At 36.9% G+C, this 19,142-nt stretch overlaps 1 protein-coding gene across 1 annotated transcript in view; it reads right to left on the minus strand.

Annotated features, from left to right (window-relative positions):
• LOC134531227 (histidine decarboxylase-like) overlaps window positions 1-19,142 on the minus strand; it is an 849,422-nt gene that overhangs the window by 43,399 nt on the left and 786,881 nt on the right. Inside the window, exon 13 of the mRNA XM_063366899.1 lies at window positions 9,897-10,096. Coding sequence (XP_063222969.1) covers window positions 9,897-10,096 — 200 coding nt within the window. The remainder of the gene's footprint in view (window positions 1-9,896; window positions 10,097-19,142) is intronic.

Here is a 19,142-nt window from a genome sequence, read left to right on the forward strand (position 1 = left end):
TTGGTGGAAATGCGAGGACGCGACACGTTTTATTACGAACTACGTCGACCGGATTCGAACAGAGTGCTTCGCTGGTCAGAGTGATGTAATGGTCCGAGTCATCAGACGTGCATACGTGGAAGTCAGATGCAAATCACAAAGTGCATGATGTCCGAATGCACGCTCTTCAAAGAGTCTAGGCCTACGCCAATAACATACACCACAACGGACAAGCATAACGGACTCCAGTCCGTAACGTTCAGCCCATCGCAAGTTTTCCAATGTACCATTCCCATGCTCCATGCAGTGACGTACATTTACGAGCAACCAGACTGTGAGGAGGCCATGAACCACGTAGAGGTGTACCAACAATATACATTTATATATTTAAAATAACGTGTTTGACGAAGGAGCCTCAGTTACCATTAAAGATTGTGTGAGCAGCGAGTGTGCGGTTAACATGTGTAGACCGGGAATGAAGTTTCTGTGTTTGTTGGATGAAACACAACTTCACATCAGAGCATCTTAACAAAATTCAATAGTGATATCCTCGCTTTAGAACATGAAATTTTAGGCCCACAAGATTCGACGCGATGCTTAGAACATTTTGACGGGCTACCCACACGATATAAATCAAGCAAACCAAAGAGGAATGGGCCCGCATAGAATCATGCATGTGTACCCGAGAACTTTGCAACATGTACCGTAATATAAGTTTATCAGAATGTGAATTTACGCCACTACAGCACATCAATACCCAAACTGGTGTCAGAAAAAAATAAATTAAAAAATTATAGACTCAAAATGTAATTTTTTTAAATGTAGGCATAGGTGATGAACTCGCTTAGTGGAGTAAAAATAGGTAACTCTTTCAGAGTACATGTGAAGGAAAAAAAATTGTAAAATTTGTAAAGGAAAAATACTTTGAAATAGTTTTGTAAAGAAAAAAAATGTATTCAATAACAAGATATGTAAAATATATATTTACAAAAAAAATAAAAATGTACTTTACTGTGTGTGTGTTATTATTTCAAACAAGTACAATACCAGGTATTGAAAAATAAATTTACAAGTTGTCTAAAAAAAAGATAGATGAGAAAAAAAATTGAAAATACTTTAAAGGTGAATAAAAAATAAATATTTTTCAGTACACAAAATACTTGAAATAAATACTTAGAGTAATCTTTAAATTTGAAAATATTTTAAAGGTGAATAAAAAAAATATTTTTCAGTATACAAAATACTTTAAATACAGTAAATTAATCTTTAAATTTGAAAATAATATAGAGGTGAATAAAAAAATATCTTTCAGTGTACAAAATACTGTAAAATAATTTACAAACTTTAAAGGTGAGCGATATAATTATTTATAAATAAATAGTTGACCAGCGAGAAAGAGAGTGTGAGAGAGAGAGAGATAGCTCAGTTGGCTTCGCTGTCTCACGGTCCGGGCAATGACCGGTGGGGTGGCGTGGAGTGAGGTGTGGTGGGGTGGGGTGGGGTGGAATAACAGCAAGATCAGACTAACACGTAAGACGCATCAGAGGACAGGCCGGATGACTTGCTGCGCCTGTCATGTGGCTGCGTGGTGGGGGAAATTAGCTGTCACTTCTCCGTTGGACGAGTTAGAGAGCGCAGCTCAAGAGACATTGCTCTGACCATGTTACATACTTGCGATGGGCTGAACATTACGGACTGGAGTCCGTTATGCTTGTCCGATGTGGTGTATGTTATTGGTGTAGGCCTAGACTCTTTGAAGAGCGTACAGGGGGACATCATGCACTTTGTGATTTGCACCTGACTTCCACGTATGCACTACCGATGACTCGAACCATTAAATCGCTCCAACCAGTGTGACTTTGATCGAATCCGGTCGACGTAGTTCGTAATATAATGTGTCGCGCCCTCGCATTTCCACCTACGATTCTTCTTGGCTACGAGTGCACATGTCCTCTAGGGTACATGGTAGTAAATACACTATTTGGTCGTAGGTGGTTGTAAGTTGTAAGTCTTCTGACTTACAATATCTATTGTGTACAAAGTCACACTCGTAAAACGGACCGTAGAATATTATCGTGTGAACCTTTCCATTACAAAACTGTGTTTGTTTAACACCGTTTGAATTCAAGTACGCTACTCGTCTATGACCGACAATTAATTCGCTGTACATACTAATGCCCTCGGTTTGAAAGGGGTCTAGGTTTTCCTCACCTGTGATGGTGTCTTCGTCAATTTCCAAGCCACTGTCTGAGCTGCTCCATCACGGAAGCGATAAGTCGATGAAGGGGGAACGACTCGGTGTCTAGTAAGAGGACTGACGTAGCCCGCCGGTTGTAGACGAACGTTGGTTGATTCGTGGAGCTGTTGCTGCTGCTGCTGCTGATGATGATTATGATGTTGATGGGGGTGCTGCACGAGGCTCGACGCCGGTCATGGGTGCGGGACTAGATGTGAGGACGACGGTCGGTTTGGACACTGTACGAGGCTCGACGCTGGACCCTGACGTTCGTTATGGACTAGTCGGAGGATCGACGGACGGTGCGGACGCTGCTTGAGGCCTGCCGCCGTTCAGGCCTAATATTACGAGTCGTAACAGCTGTCTCGTGGCCAAGTCTTCGTCGCCATCTTTACCTGATGACATGTTGTGAAAAGTCGGCTGCCTGACGCGGGAATCGAACACGTCCGGTTGTGCTAATCGATCAAGTCCGACTGTGCGCACAAAGTCAAAGTCCGACTATACGTATCTACTGAGCTGATGCAGGTATATGTAATGATCTCGCTCGGTGTGGTAAACACAGGTAACTGAAGGCTTCCCGTGTCCAGCAATCGGTATTTATACCCTCAAAAAATTAGGGGGAAGGTGGTAGGGGTGGGAATGATGGTAAAGAGTGAGAGGGAGGGAGGGGTGAACATTTTTTTTCTTGAAAGGTTGGGAGAACAACAACAGTAGTAGTGAGGTAGTGGGTGTGGTGGTTTTTTACAATAAATTTTTTTTTAAGAATAAAAGGTGTGAAGGGGGGAATGTAGATGATATATGCTATGAAAAAAGTGGTAGGGGTCAGTCTGCCAGCAGCCACCGTGAGGGAAGGATCGGTCGCCATTTTTTTTTTCCCTCACTGGGTTCGAACTGAGGACTGCGTGCTCCATGTCGTAAATGTGTTTTTTGAAATATTTTATTTATTGAATTAATTTTTTTATAAATTTTAAATTATATTTCATCAAAATAGGATAATAAATAAAGATTTTCAAGATGGCGTAATTTGAATTGGTGACGTCATAATTCTTAATGGCGGAAAATAATTTACTGGAATGTTCGAAAAAACAAAATGACATAATCCAAAATGGCGGATCCTTGATGGCGGATCTCAAATGGCCGCCGGGGTCAAGGCCACGGGCATCCAAGATGGCCGCCGTGACGTTACAATCCAAGATGGCGGAAAACACCACAACACCACTGCCTGGCGCCGGCTGCCGGACATACTATTACGTACTACTGCAAAATTATAACGAATTTCCAACATGGCGTCCAAATTTCAATATGACGGTGTCCACAGTAATAAATGATTATATTATTCTTGTGAATAAAATTTAAACTAACATGATGGTAGCGCACTCTAGTAAACGAAAACATTATATTGGCCTCCAGTAGATGTAAACAAGATGGCGGACGTGGCATAATACTAGTTGGCGATATATGAACCTTGGCATTAGTGGTGGTAGGTTAGACTTTCGGCGGCTCCTGTAGAGGAAGTATCAAGTGTGTGTTTTATTAAAATTTTATTTATTTAATTTTTTTATATTTTTTAATATTTTCCCATTAAAATAGTAGAATAATTACGGATTTTTAATATAGTGATTTTGATGTTATAATCCTAGATGGCGGAGTGTTCTATATTAATTTTTATTAAATTTTTATAAATTTTAAAATTTTTCCTGATTTTATACCATAAAAAATATTGATTTACAAAATGGCGGTGCAACGATCTAGAATCCGAGGTGGTGTCTGTAACGAAACACTCAACGATGATGTCAAACACTTCCAAGATGGCGGGCCTAACAACAAATGCAACATTCTATAATCCAAGATAATGACCATAACGAAATAAGCAACTGTGTTTTTAAATAATATTTTTATTAAATTGATGACTTAATTTTTTTTTACAAATTTTTACATTTTTGTCGAATTTCGAGAAAATATTACGGATTTTCTCCATTTAGGGGAAGGTCGGGTAGTACCGGACGGCGGGTAGTATCGGACACCACACATTTGCGCCATTCCGCAATAGGTGGCAGCACCTGCTGGTCACGCGTCGTTAGTTTGAGTTGAAGGATGCTAGATGTCAGCACGTTGCGGCTGTTAGCAGTGTCACTCTATAACAGCGGAGTATTTTATTGTATGTGTGATAAGACTCTGTGTACGAAGTTAAGTTTAGGTACATGTAAAATCAATGCAGGTAAGTGAAAAATATTTTTAATTGTTTCTTGATATTCTTAAAACATCTGTGTGCAATATACAGTAGGCTTTATTTTACTTACAAATTGAAGGGCTTCGTGCAGTATAGTGACAAGCCACACTTTTATGAAAAGTGAGATTTTATTATTTTTAGGGCCAGGGATGCTGTATCTATCGTGTGTGCAAAAGGTTAGTAAATATCTCAATAGATAGCAGCAGTACCTCAAAATCATCTTAATGCTTAACTGCCATTTTCATGTGTTTCTCTTCTATAACACGATAAGCCACAGTTAAAGATGGCCGACATCAGTGAACACATGCCACAATGTAGCTCAAGAAAACGTGTTTCTGAGGCAAGTTCGGACAGTGATGATGTAAGTAATTGTTCAGTTTTTGATGATAGTGATGCGGATGAAACCTACAAACCAAAGGATGACGAATCTGCAAGTTATTCGTCTGATGTAAGTATTAATTGTAATTTGTGGCTTATCATACTCTTGCTCCCAATGGTATTGACGTAGTCATATTTAATGATATGCCAAAATATTAATACAATCATGAATACAATTGCGAATTTTATCCCTATCACTAGATAATAAGTTTTATTTACATAAGTATGTTGTAAATTATGTTTTATTGTCTGGATAATTAATAACCTATATAAATATCCCCGGTGTGAAAAGAAGTGTGGCATATCATTATCTTGCTGGTTAGTTTACATTAGCACGGCATTATCACACAACAATATTAGTATTTACTATTACATTTTTATATAAAATATAGGAAAGAGTGCTGTTGCTTAGCAGTCTTCAATCGGCAGTTGGCAGTAGCCAATATATTGATTGCAACGAGCAGTCGTCAAGTTATTGATGTAAATGTAAGTTTAAAGGCAAAAATATTATGGTTTAAAAAATCTATGTTGACGAGATGTAAAGTCCACTTACCTTACCAAAATAAGAACTGGCCAGTAGTAGCTCTTTGGAATCAACTCATCAAAGAACAATGCCTTAAGGAAATTCATCATTATTTTCTTATAGCTGGACACACACATATGCCATCTGACAGAGATTTTGCTTTAATAGAGAAGTGCCACAGGAAGGTTTCTCAAATATTTTCACTAACAGAATGGCTCGATATAATAAAAAAAAGCAAACAGAAAGAGACCCTTGAAAGTGATAAGTATGTCACATGTTGATTTTGTTAGTATGGATAGTCTTTTAAAAAATATAAGGAAATCTAAGAAAACAAAATGTGGCCAGGTAGTGAAATTTTCTTCCGCGCTTGCATTCAAGTTCACTTCTGAAAAACTTACTAGCTTCTTCATTAAGCATGCAGTGAATGAATACTACAAAGAGGTGAATTTGTGCAAGGTTGGCAGACCTACGGGAAAAAAACTTTGTAATCTGCTGAGGAAATATACAACATCACTGAAGATTAACAAGAAGAAGTTGGATGATGTGCGAAGCCTTCTTCCGTTTGTTCCTCCTGTCCACCACAACTTCTATAATGGACTTCAACCTGATAGTGCTACGGATGTTGATGCAGATGTGGAACTGTTGACTTAAACTTTGTTATGTAAAAAGAATATACTACTGTATTTTAAGTGCTATTTCCACTTACTGCCTATTTGGTATTGCTTGTTTGTTCGCGTGATTTCAGTTAAATAAATCGCACTAATGTTAGAGTAACTGATCAGACATTTTCTATATGCACCATATGTGTTTATTACATATATAATTTGATAATTAAAGCAAGGCAATAATATAACATGCCTCACAAACATGTGCATTATCACAGTATTATTTATCTATATTGAGCAACTTATGAGATGAGCAATAAAGTGATAAGCCACAAATATTTACACAAATGATAGTTGAAAAAATACTACTGGTCTCAATTTACACCATTGGTGAAAATACAAGTGGCAAATATGCTTTCCAATAATTAAGTTATATAATCATTAATCCTCACATTAAATAAAGCAATAACAAGAATTATAGAATTTGGTAAAAGTTTAAAATGGCTATATCTCTGTTTGTGCATGATGTGGCTTGTCACTATACTGCACGAAGCCCTTCAATTGTTAACCTTGATGGTGCAATGTTTCTGAAAACTTGTACGTCGGGTAGTATCGGATATGTTGCTATGGGCATTATTCTGTCGGCTAGTATCGGACAGTGAGATTAATATAAAGTTTTTGTGGTCGTAGTATTGCATTGCAATATTGTTTAGACATTTGCATCTCATATTACTTCTTGTGCATTAGTTTAATTTATTAATTTTTGTATGCACTGCCTTAGTTGCATTTATTTTTAAATTATAATTTAGGCCCCAACAGAATAAATCATAACAGGCTCATATAATCTTCCAACCTTAAAAGAAATTGGAATTGATGGAATAATATTATTAGTTAGCACTTCAGTTATTGAATACACCAAGGCAGGAGCGGTCGATTGGTCAGACCGTTCCCCATCTGCCATAATGATCTGGGTTCAATCCCCGATGGATACCACACCTTGGACTATCGCTTGTAGGAATCGCGCCAAACAAAGTCGTTGGTAGGCTTGTTTTCTCAGCGATGCATGTTTATTTTTCAGGTAATATGGGGAAGATGCGAGGAAAGTGGGCAGAACGTGATATGAAGTCAGCAATTGAGGGTGTGAAAAGTGGACATATGAGCATCAGAGAAGCCAGTGAGCGGTTTTCTGTCCCAAAAAGTACATTAGGTGACAGAATTAAACTACTTGCCAGAGGAGAAAAAATGAAACTGAAACCATCCTTATGTTTATTTCAATTTACGTTTAGCTAAGAGCAAGAAGGGCTTCTGTATGATCATCTCAATAGTCTAGAGAGGTAACTAATGCCATTAAAAAAAATTAATTCTTAAAACTAGCATTTCAATTTGCAGAACATTTAAATGTACCACATCGTGTCAACCCAGAGAAAAGAATGTCTGGAAAAGACATTTACTATGATTATATTAAAAGGCACCCAGGATTGAGCTTCAGATCTGCTGAGTCTACCAGTTTGAATCGAGCTGCAGGTTTTACCAAGAAGAAGGTTGATGTATTCTTTGACAAACTAGTAGAACTTATGGAGGCAAAATCATTTAAACCCTCGCAAATTTTCAATGTCGATGAGACCAGCGTATCAGTAGTGCTCACAAATCATCTTAAGGTCATGACAGTGAAAAGGAAAAAAAACATGGGAAAATTAACTTCAAGAGAATAAGGACGAAATGTGACTGTTCTTCTTTGCATCAATGCATCAGGTGATCAGTTTATTCCTCCCTTGTTTATGTTTCCACGGGTGAGAATCGATAAGGAACTCACTAAAGATGCCCCAGAAGGTAGTGTTTTTTATGGCCAGCCCAGTGGTTGGATAAATAATGATGGTTTCCTGAAATGGATAAAAGCCTTCGGTGAGCGAGTCAACCCTACCGAAGAGCATCCAGTACTATTGATTGTTGATGGTCACGCCAGCCACAAAGACTTAGACATATTCTTTTTGCTCGCACACACAACATTCATATGCTCAGTCTTCCACCACACACTACACACAAGCTGCAGCCTCTCGACCGAACATTCATGAAGCCATTTAAAAATGCATACAATGAGGCATGTTCGTTGTGGATGAGAGCATATGCAAATTTAAGAATAACTTTGAATGATTTTGCTGGGCTCGTGAGACAAGCTTTGACCAAAGTATGTAGAATGAAACTCTCCAAGTCTGCCTTTGCTTGCACAGGAATCTACCCATTAAATCGCAACATTTTCTCTGACTTGAATTTTCATACACAGTCGCTACAGACAGGTGTTTTGAATGCTAGTCTGACAATAGGCCAACAGAACTCACTTGAACAACCACCAGGTGCCACAATGGAAAATTCAGTGCTACATAGCCATCTTTCTCCATCAACACGTGAACTGCCATCTACAGCTTCAACAGGGAGAGTGGCACTCCAAAACCTCCCTTCATCTTCATCCACATGTGAACTACCATCTTCAGCTTCAACAGGAAGTGCAGTGCTCCACAAGGTCCTGTCATCATCAACATCCACATATGAACAGCCATATCCAGGTTCAACAGCGACTGCAGTGCTTCAAAAGGTCCAGTCATCATCATCATCATCATCATCAACATGTGAACTACCATCTTCAGCTTCATAAGGGAGTGCAGTGCTCCAAAACCTCTCATCATCATCAACATATGAACTGGCCTCATCATCTAATCTCCAAAACCCCCTTTCAACATTAAAAATCTCGCCAGGTAGTGAAAGATTTCAAAACCAACCTTCTACATCCAAATAAATTTTATCACCCATGGACATTTCAACATCCATGGAACTATCCATCTTAAAGAAACTATCACCGCGTCCAAGTGTAACCCTTGCCAAGTTGGATAAAAGGAAACGACGGACAGACCAAAGCCAAATTCTAACTTCAAGTCCTTACAAAACCATGCTTGAACAAAAACGTCAGAACCAAGCCACAGACAAAACAAAGAATTCATAAAAAGGTACTAAACAGGTTAAAACAGGGGGAAAACAGCAAAGAAGGGCTGAATTTTAAATGTGAAAATGAGAATGAAGACTGGATTCAGTGTAGTGAATGTAAGGGGTGGGCACATAAAAACTGCACTAGTCTTGAGGGAAATGTTCTTTTTTATATTTGTGATATCTGTGATACGAATGGACAATAATTATTAAATTTTACTAGTAAAATATATGTGTTAGAAATGACTGTCCGATATTACCCCCCATGTTTCAAAAGCTGAAATACTTTATTTCTACATGTATTCAATTTTCTTATGATTTATTTCGAAGTTTGGTTCTTGTACTCTAAGATATAATTAGATACAATATTAATAATTTCTAACAGATACACAATTTTTATTTTAATGCATAACTACTATTGATATACTAAAAAAAGCTTAAGTGTCCGATACTACCCGACCTTCCTATATACTACTAATTTGGTATACGATTCATTCAAATACTTCATGAACATATAAATTCAACGTTGTAATACAAAAAGCTAATTTTGTTGGTAAAACATTTTCTTATGGTTCAGTACGTGAACAAGCCACTTAACCAACGATTCACGATTACTATTAAATATAATCTTGTATCTGTTCAGCTATTTTTTATATGACAATGTTTTTAATAACCTATTCGAATTTATCAGGGCATAACGGTCTTCCAAAGCAAATTTATTTATATAAATTTCAATTTAAGAGGAGCTCACTAAATGTAAACACACAACGTCGCATTGTAGCCAAGACATAAAAACGAGCTGATTACCCACATAATTTCCAACAAAACATCACTTCGGAGCCTGCTATGGGTGACACATCTACTGGATTAAACATCCAAGGAATAATTAATATCCTAGGCACTAATTTAAACTTACACACTCGTGCATGTGAAGCAGCATAGATCGACCCTCCCCCTCGGAGACTGTACCTGACGGCAGACAGCCCCCGGAGTACCGCCTTGCCACAGAAAGTGCGGCCTGCAGAGTTGAGCTCAAGCAGGAAGCTCTCCGTGAGGCTGTTGTCTCCTTCCAGCCGGAACACGACCACGCCAAGGCCGCAGGACGCTAGCACCTCGAACCTTGCGTCCGACCGCACCAGGGCTTCGAACTGAGATCCCAGACGCGCCACCTGGGGCATGCAGAGCAAGTGGCCAACCCTGCAGCTGGTCCCACAGCACTACTCTTACTACTCGGCAGCACCTACGCTTGTGACAGTACTCTTATTATCGCAGCAAAACATGTTGAAACAAGTAAGGTTAAGATTAAGTTGGAAATACATGAATAATAGTCGGGTCAATTAAGACATCCGAGGTTACAAAAATTTGCGACCAGCAAAATTGGTAGGATTGTTCAAAACACCATTATAAATGAAATGTGAAAAGTCCTCATCGATCTGACACATGGAAAAAAATTTATTCGGGGTCAAAGGTCACAAAAACGGGGTTTTCGCGATTTTCAGCCAAACGGTAAGTTTTATCATATAATTAGCCAAGACAAAAATTGTATATCAGATAATTATCAATACAAAATACCTTTTTTCCTAAGTGCAACCGTTTTTGAGGTATAACGATTCAAAAAGTTGAAAGAGTTGTAATCGTTGTAATATGCTCACGTTTCCACGGGTACCCACCAGTAGGCCTAAAATAATTTGGCCTAAAATTAGGCTAAATATTTTTAGGCCATGTGACTATGCCAAACAAGATTAGGTCAAATATATTTATGCCAAACGACTTTAGGCGAAATAATTTTAGGTCAAATGACTTTAAGCCAAACAAATTAATGTCAAATGGCTTTAGGCCAAATACATTTAGGCCAAACATCTTTAGGCCAAATAATTTTAGGTGAAATAAGTTTCAGAAAATTATTTTATGTCACTTTATGCCAAACGCCTTTAGGCGAAATAGTTTTAGGTCAAATGACTTTAGGCCAAACAAATTTATGTCAAATGGATTTGGGCCAAATATGTTTATGCCAAACGTATTTAGGCCAAATAATTTTAGGTCAAATAAGTTTCCGAAGATTATTTTAGTTGAAATGATTTTAGGCCAAACAATTTTTGGTCATTTGGTAGGAAGTAACTTTATTTCTGGCAATAGGAAGTTGTTGCACATTTAGCTCTCTCTATCTCTATCTATCTACCACACTCTTCGAACATTCAACATGGCTAGAAAACTTAAAATAGGTTTATCTAATTAAACACTGATGAACTTTTCAGCTCACAAGTTTTTTGTTTGCTTGTTATTTACATATTGCTTCTCTGGCGGTGTAAACCGGGGTTACTTGAAACAGTTTTCAACTTTGAAGCTTAATAACTTTGATGCAGTTGAATATTTTTAAACTTTTGTAGTGCCTAAATATGAGTTTAGGTCTAGTTAAAACATTGTACTATGTTGCGATCAAAAATATTTATAAACTTTGTAGGAAAAAAATAAAATATGGGTGTTTCAAGTTACCCCACCGGATGGGGTTACTTGAAACACCCAATACCATCTCATATTAAACTTGCTCTTTTGCAAGTTAGAATAGTTTGGGGTTACATGAAACAGTAAAGGAAGATTTTTAAAAATATTCAAAACCAAATGGAACAAAAACACTTGTATTTTTACATATTACAAGAAATAAAAATGAAACATTTAACAAATGATGATTAAGAAAAAACTCACACAAGTAATAATTTTTTAACTAAGAGATAACTGTCCAAATATTTAAAATTCTAAAGGGAAGCAGTATCGGCCCCTCCTAGTAAAAAGAGGAATTACACAACAAATCACATCACACTTGTTCACAGGAGTCACATCTTCTTGAGTAGGAAATGTATAAATGTTGGCAGCTTTTGTGGATCGCCTCAAAAACTTTGCAATATATTTCTTCCCAGTATCCTCCACAATCTGAGCAACAAATTGCTTTGATGTCTCCTTTTTGGTCCCTTTATCATACTTCAGAGAAACCACAATAAAATCATCTGGTTTTAAACTATGAAGGTTAGAAAAGTTTCCATATTTCTGAGGAGGTTCCTCATCTTTTTCAATTTCAGAAGTACATTCAGGTGATCTTACTTCAAAATAACTGCTCATATCATGGACAGAGTAGTGACCATCATCGTCATCACTGCTGTCCTCTGAAAGTTTGTGTTTCTTTAAATTTCGTTTCATACTTTTGTTGGAACTTTTATTTGCTGTAAGTGATTGGGGATCATCAGCCCAATAATCTTTTTCTTCTTCACTGCAATATTTGGATATTGTCTTCTTATGTACAGTTTCCTTTCTTTTTTTTGCTGCTGGAATTTAAGAAGGACCAGGCTGTATTAGCTCTGTAAAATCATCCTCACCAACACTTTTTCCTTGCTTTACAGCAAGACGTTTTTTTTTTTAGTTTCTTTGAGCTGAATCCCTCGGACTGGCCTGGTTTCGACAGAGAACTTGTCTCTGATTTTCTAAATTCATCAAGAAAAACTCTCAAAGAATCTGACCAATCTGACTTGCGTCTATTTTCATCACTGGCATTCACATTTTGGAACCCAGGCAGTTGCTTCAATACTTTATTTGTATCAAGAGGGCAAAGTCCGGTGGTTGAAAATCCAGCAATTAGATTGTTTTTACAAGCGTCATTCTCTTCCAACTCAGTTAAACACCTTTTCAGTAGCTTAGGAAACTGATCTTTTTGAACAGGACCTCTGTGTTTCGTTTTCCAATCGTCAAGAATAGTCTTCCATTTCCTCTTTAAGGGCCTGAAAAAAGCTGCATCAAGGGGTTGACACCACTGTGTACTGTTAGGAGGAAGTAATATGAACCGAATGTTTAATTTTTTACACCTTTGAATGACTTTTAGTGAAATGTGGCTCGAAAGATTATCACCAATCAGTACTTTTGGAGAATCAACATCGAACTGTTTAAAGTGAGGTAAAGCTGTGCTGAAGAACCAATCCTCGAAGACAACTAGATTAAACCACCCATTCTTAGATCTATTATAACGTGCTCCTCTGGGGCCACCTTCCGTCCAAGTGTCGTACAAGTGTTCTGCACGATAGCAGATATATGGTGGTAAAAGAACTCCAGTGGCTGAGCCGCAAAACATAACAGATGTGCTGGATTTAGAATGATCAATAATCCTATCAGGATGTTTGCAGCCCCTTCTAACAATGACTTTATTCTTATCAGGGTCATCTGTCATGTTTGTCTCGTCGTAGTTCAATATTGCCTGAGGTGCTATTCCATCTAAAGAAGATTTCAGTTCCTCAAAGTATCCCTCAACTTCTTCAACACCAACGCCTGCTCTGGCTCTTTTTATATTTTGACAAAGACGAACAGACAGAATATCTTTGTGTCTGTCAAGAAACTGTTTCACCCAGTCAATTCCAGGCATGTTGGATTTAAATCGTCTTTCAACAACACCCTGTCGGTCTAAAAAACCCTTTACAATCACCCTAACATCATATTGGGTTAATGGGAATCCCCATTCACCAGATAAAATAAGACCTTCAGCAAGGCACTCCTCATCCTCTTCAATTAAGGTTGTCGGTCGTCCAACACTTTTTGAATGCAATCCTCTCATCTTTCTACTTAAAGTTGCAGCTGATATGCCATACTTTTTACTGGCATTATTCAGTGACAAAAATCCTTCTCTTACCACTGTAAGAGCACTCTTTAAAAAATCGTTGGAAAAGTCCTTGTAGTGCCGAGCTCCTGGCGCTCTCTTATAAGTTCTTGGCATAGCAAATCTGGAAGAAGGAAAAAAAAACAGATCTATTAGGGGTCCGTGTGTCTGAACAGTATTTTACACTGTAAGGAATCCAGGTTTACAATTCGTTACTGTTTCAAGTAACCCCACCTTTGACATCTTGGTAAAAAAATTAAATAAAATAACTGACAGTAATTAAGAGGGAAAGAACAGCCTTGTAATCATGTAAACAACAGGTAGGGTTATGTTAACAAACGAATTGCAGTGATTTATCTTTTTCAGATTGGTCTGTGGAATCAAAGTTTTCAGAACAACATTTTTAGGCTAAAACTAATTTAGGGATTAAAATAATAAACAACTACACTTACCAGTTAGTATTTCATCTTAAATGATTTCAAAGTAATCACTACACTTTTGCTGTTCAAAAACCACTCACAATAACTGAAAACATGGTACAGGTCAGTGGTACCAACATGTTATCCTGAAAAGTCCCAAATCATTTCAAGTTACCCCACCGTTTCAAGTAACCCCGTTTTACGGCGAAATTAGTGAATGATTATTTTATTTGCTGGTTAATTCGTTTAATAAATACCCCGTCCCTGGAAAAGTCCAATAATGTGCACCACATGTTTTATGTGAGTGTCTTGTCATACTGTCCTTATCACAATTGTGTGGTTCGAGTTGAGTGAACCAGAATAAATAAATAAATAAATAACACGAGTAAGACTTGTTTAACTATATTTTACTTTGGTGAAAGGTAAATTTCCCTAATAAAGAACTAACAGTGTCAGTATCAGTATCCAGTAAATAACTGAATACATAAAACCAACTGTAAACATAACATCAATAAATAACACTGAAACTATCTTTGGTCTACCATCTGGCGATCTCGGGTTCGGTTCTTACGTACCCTTGGCTGAGAGAGATTTTGGAGAAAATAAAAACGAAAGTGGTGCCGTCTGGTTCCGAGTGAGAGTATTATGGAATAGGCGGGTAATATGGAATAGGTGTATATCTCAGCTGTAAGGTGCTGAAACCTGTGAGAGAGCGGTCGAACTACATCCCTGTGCTCGCTAGAGACCTTGTATTCAGTCGCTTGAACTTCGGTCGTGTATGGGCAGTTTTATAATCAATTGTTTGGTTTTTACAATTGGAAAGTTTGTGCAGGTGAATGTTTCAAACATGTTAACAGTATTTAGAAGTTTCTTAAAACTGTTAATCATGATGCATGATTAAGAGTAAGAGACCGCAGTTTTATTTCCAAGAATGTAGTTTTTCATTTTCATCAAGTATAGGAGAACGGCAAATTTTAAACATGGCGAGTCAGGTAATATGGAATACCTTCTATTCCATATTACCTGACGAAAGAGTAGGAATTCCCTACTGAACGACATTTGATAAAAAAAAAGTATCCTATGAAAGCTTATTTAACGTGTAAGAAATCAAATAGAAATATTTATTTTCCAGTTATTGTAAGAAATTAGTGTAATTACAAATAATAAATAGCTAGGATTTAGGTAAGTGTATGAGTCTGATTTATAAATGCTATTTTCCATCATCTCTACCAATATTATATCACTTACATTGTTTTTTTTTTTTTTACAAATGCAAAACAAGTTTTATATTAGTGAGCAAATTTGCAATTAACAGCTATAATAATCTTGTAACTGCAATTCTGTGTGCATTTTAGAAATATTGTATGTCTAAAAAAGGTTGTAAATTATTGCTCTATAAATGCTACAGCTCAACATATAGCATAGCTGTAAGTAACTAAAACATTCTACTATTTTCTATAAGTACCTGTTAAAAGATCAGAGTTATTTATTCTAAAAACAGTTTTAGGCCAAATACCTTCAAGCTAAATTATTTATGCCAAACGACTATAGAGGAAATAATTTAAGGTCAAATGACTTTAGGCCAAATACGTTTAGGTCAAATGAATTTAGGTCAAATACATTTAGGCCAAATATCTTTAGGCCAAATAATATTAGGTCTAATAAGTATCAAAAAATAATTTTAGGACAAGTGACTTTATGTCAGACAATTTTAGGTCAAATGACTTTAGGCCAAATATCTTTATGCCAAACGTTTTAGGTAAAACTATTTTAGGTCAAATGACTTTAGGCCAAACAAATTAATGTCAAATGGTTTTAGGCCAAATATGTTTAGTCCAAACGTCTTTAGGCCAAATAACTTTAGGCCTAATGACTTAATGTAAAAAAAGTTTAGGCCAAGTGAATGTTCTTAAATAGTTTTAGGCCAAATATTTTAGGCCAAACGATGCGCTCCCGTTTCCACGCCACCTTCGAGGCAGTGTACTAAGCGCGTAGTTTTTAAGGTGGTTTCCCCAGTAGGCCTATTCCACTGATCTGTTTTGATTCTGTTTAATTTGAAACTAATGAATAATTAAATATATTGGCAAGGGTTGAAAATTATAAAAGCTGTGTAAATAAAAAAAAATAGGGAAATTTATTCATCGAAATCGTGATTCTCTGATACTTCTGCTTCCTCTTCTCCTTGTTCTTCTTGTTCTTATTCTCCTTGTTCTTCTTCTCCTTGTTCATCTTCTTCATCCTGGGTGCATGTAAAATGCCCCAATAATAACACATCGCATGTCTCTTCGTTAGCATCAAATGAATCCTCAATTGTTGGTGATTCAACACTGGAGCATGACCGGCCTTGACAATTTGTACATGCTACAGAACAAAACAGTCCAAATTTTTTGCAACCACATTAAGCACTACATCCCTTTTTACAGTATTGCTAAAAATTGTGTTTAGCAGTTTTTCCGGCGCAGGTGGGAGTAAAGTTTGAACTGGCTCTAATGTATTGTCGATCAACTTCCAACCACTAGTCTTTTGGGTCTAGCTGATAACAAAGCCACACTTGAACTGGGTAATATACCCGAAAAAAATGTTGATGTGCAGTCGCTGAGATTGGAGGAAGACAAGCTAACTGCACTTGTTTTTTATTTCGAGTATTTTTAACGAAACATGCATATCGAAACTTATCTAAGCACGTGGTTTTTTTAGGAGCTCCATACACAGAGAGAAGAAAGCGAATTTCGTTGGTAATAACTTTTTGTGGAGTTGAATTACTCTTTTTAAAAACTTCAGCACATTTAACTAAATCTTGTTCTTCAAACATGTTAAAAACAGTTTTTTTATCCCTCCTGAAAAATGCCGATGTCATATCGTGCATGATTTTGACACTTTGCAAAAGTAGATAAACTTTTCGATGAATATATTACCGATTAATGTTGAGTTTTTCCAGGTTTTATAATATTTTATATGGGTAAGTTACACTGACCGATAGAACGATATTTTTACTTGTATTACAGCTTCAATGATGTATATACGTGGTGTACTTATACATATTAGGACGATTACAACTTTTTCAACTATTTAAATCGTAATATCTGAAAAATGGTGGCTCTTATGAAAAAAGTATTTAGACATCTTCATATATAATTATCTGATCTACAATTTTTGTCTGGGATAATTTTACTATAAAACTTACCGTTTTGATTAAAATCGCGAAAAACCCGTTTTTGTGACCATTGACCCCGAGTAAATAGTTCTCCAGGTATAGGATCGATAAGGACTTTTCACATTTCATTTATAATGGTGTTTTGAACAATCCTACCAACTTTCAGCTGAGTGCGAATTTTTGTAACCTCACCCCTATTTTTTAGTTTAATTTGACTGGACTATATTATTTCACACGTATTTCTTTGTTTCAACTATATTATAAAGCAAATGATGAATTTTATTCACAGTTTACATCTAATAAGCTTATATACATAGGTACAAAGTTATTTATAATTTCCATTCTTGGGGGAAGTGAAACTGGGGATCCATTTTGCTATACTTAAATTCCTGATACATGATATAAGTACAGTTAAAGGATGCAAGTAGCAAACAATTCAAGGGAGATATATTATACTTACGATTTATAACGCAAGCTTGAGATAAACATAATATTCTTTTCTTAGGCCGTAATACATGTCACCATGCCATGTTTTTCCAATGTAAAATTTCACTTTTTTTTCCCGCAAAGATCAGAACTGCATGCAAAATGCTCATAAAAGCTAAAAAAATAAAACTTTCCAGTGAGACAATTTCTAAATGTTTCAGATATATGTGATCAGATCGTTTACAAACAGTCAGCTGATATTTATTAATTTGCATGGCATAAGATACTTCATTAGAACATGCATTTAAATACTGATTCGAGCAAAGATAGGCCTCCACAAAGAATGTGACTCTAGAAAAATCGCTTTAAACAAATTAAACAGGCAACTCACAAGCCAAGGACAGTGTCATAAATACTCAACGTAGTGGCCATTAAAGGGTGTTAAACATTAACTGCTTACAAACTTTCCCCATGAGTAGTAAGAACAGGCTGGTCCTAACCCGTTTCTACATTATTCCAATAATAATGGTACAAAATATTGTATGCCTTGTTAGGCAGACCATACCAGAATTAGGTTTCTCGTCTGCAGTCAGCAACGATTGTATTGTCTGCTAGCGGCAGCTATCTTGATTCTGAAGTTTGAAAGGCAAGTGGTGCCAGTGGTATTTGTAGAAAATTCTATTCGTGGTTTGGCCCCGAGCCAAGAGATTTAAGCATTTTAAGAGTGACCTGAGACTCAGTGCTATCAGATCAGTTTCACAATAATAAAATAAACAACGAATATTTTCTTACAACGTATGTCTTTAAGGCTACAGTAGTAACGACTGAAGGTCGGGAGAACCAAAGGTAAATTTTAAATTATTTTTCAAAGAACACCATCTTTAATTCCAGTGCAGACTTCAATATTATGTAAATTCTGCCATATTTAATGGTTGTGCCATCTGCTACAGAGGCCACCATTCAATAAAAAAACAGTTGTCAGAGTGCCATGATAATATAACGATTGTTCTAATACCATCTTTGTTGCATGAGTCGTCTGCCAGGAGGCCCCATATTGGACTTTTTCCCTGCGAGGAGGCATTCCTTCACATCGGCAAGATCATTAGGAAAGTTACTGCCATCATGGATTTCAAAAAAAGGAACCATCACAGATGGAGAGGTTTGGCCATGATGTATCTAAGATTGCTTTCTGTACTGTGCATAGGGGACACAAATGAAAGATTTTAATGTTCTCCAAGTAGTATACGAATGGGCGTCCGGGCACAGTGTCCAGGGTGTGGAGCCAGTGAAGCCAATCGCCATCTTGGATTGTGACGAAACGGCGGCCTCTGTGTAATCCCGATTATTCTTGTCAATATTATGATGGTTTTCTCCGTGTGCTCCCAATTATATGTGTCAATATTATTATGGTTTTCTCCATGTGCTCCCGATTAATCTTGAACGTGTGGCGGTTTTCTCAGTGTGCTTCCGATTATTCTTGTCACTATTATGATAGTTTTCTCCATGTGCTCCCAATTATACTTGTTAATATTATTATGGATTCTCCATGTGCTCCCGATTATTCTTGTCAATATTTTGATGGT

This window comes from Bacillus rossius, chromosome 3, assembly GCF_032445375.1.
Source record: "Bacillus rossius redtenbacheri isolate Brsri chromosome 3, Brsri_v3, whole genome shotgun sequence".
Classification (NCBI taxonomy): Eukaryota; Metazoa; Arthropoda; class Insecta; order Phasmatodea; family Bacillidae; genus Bacillus; species Bacillus rossius.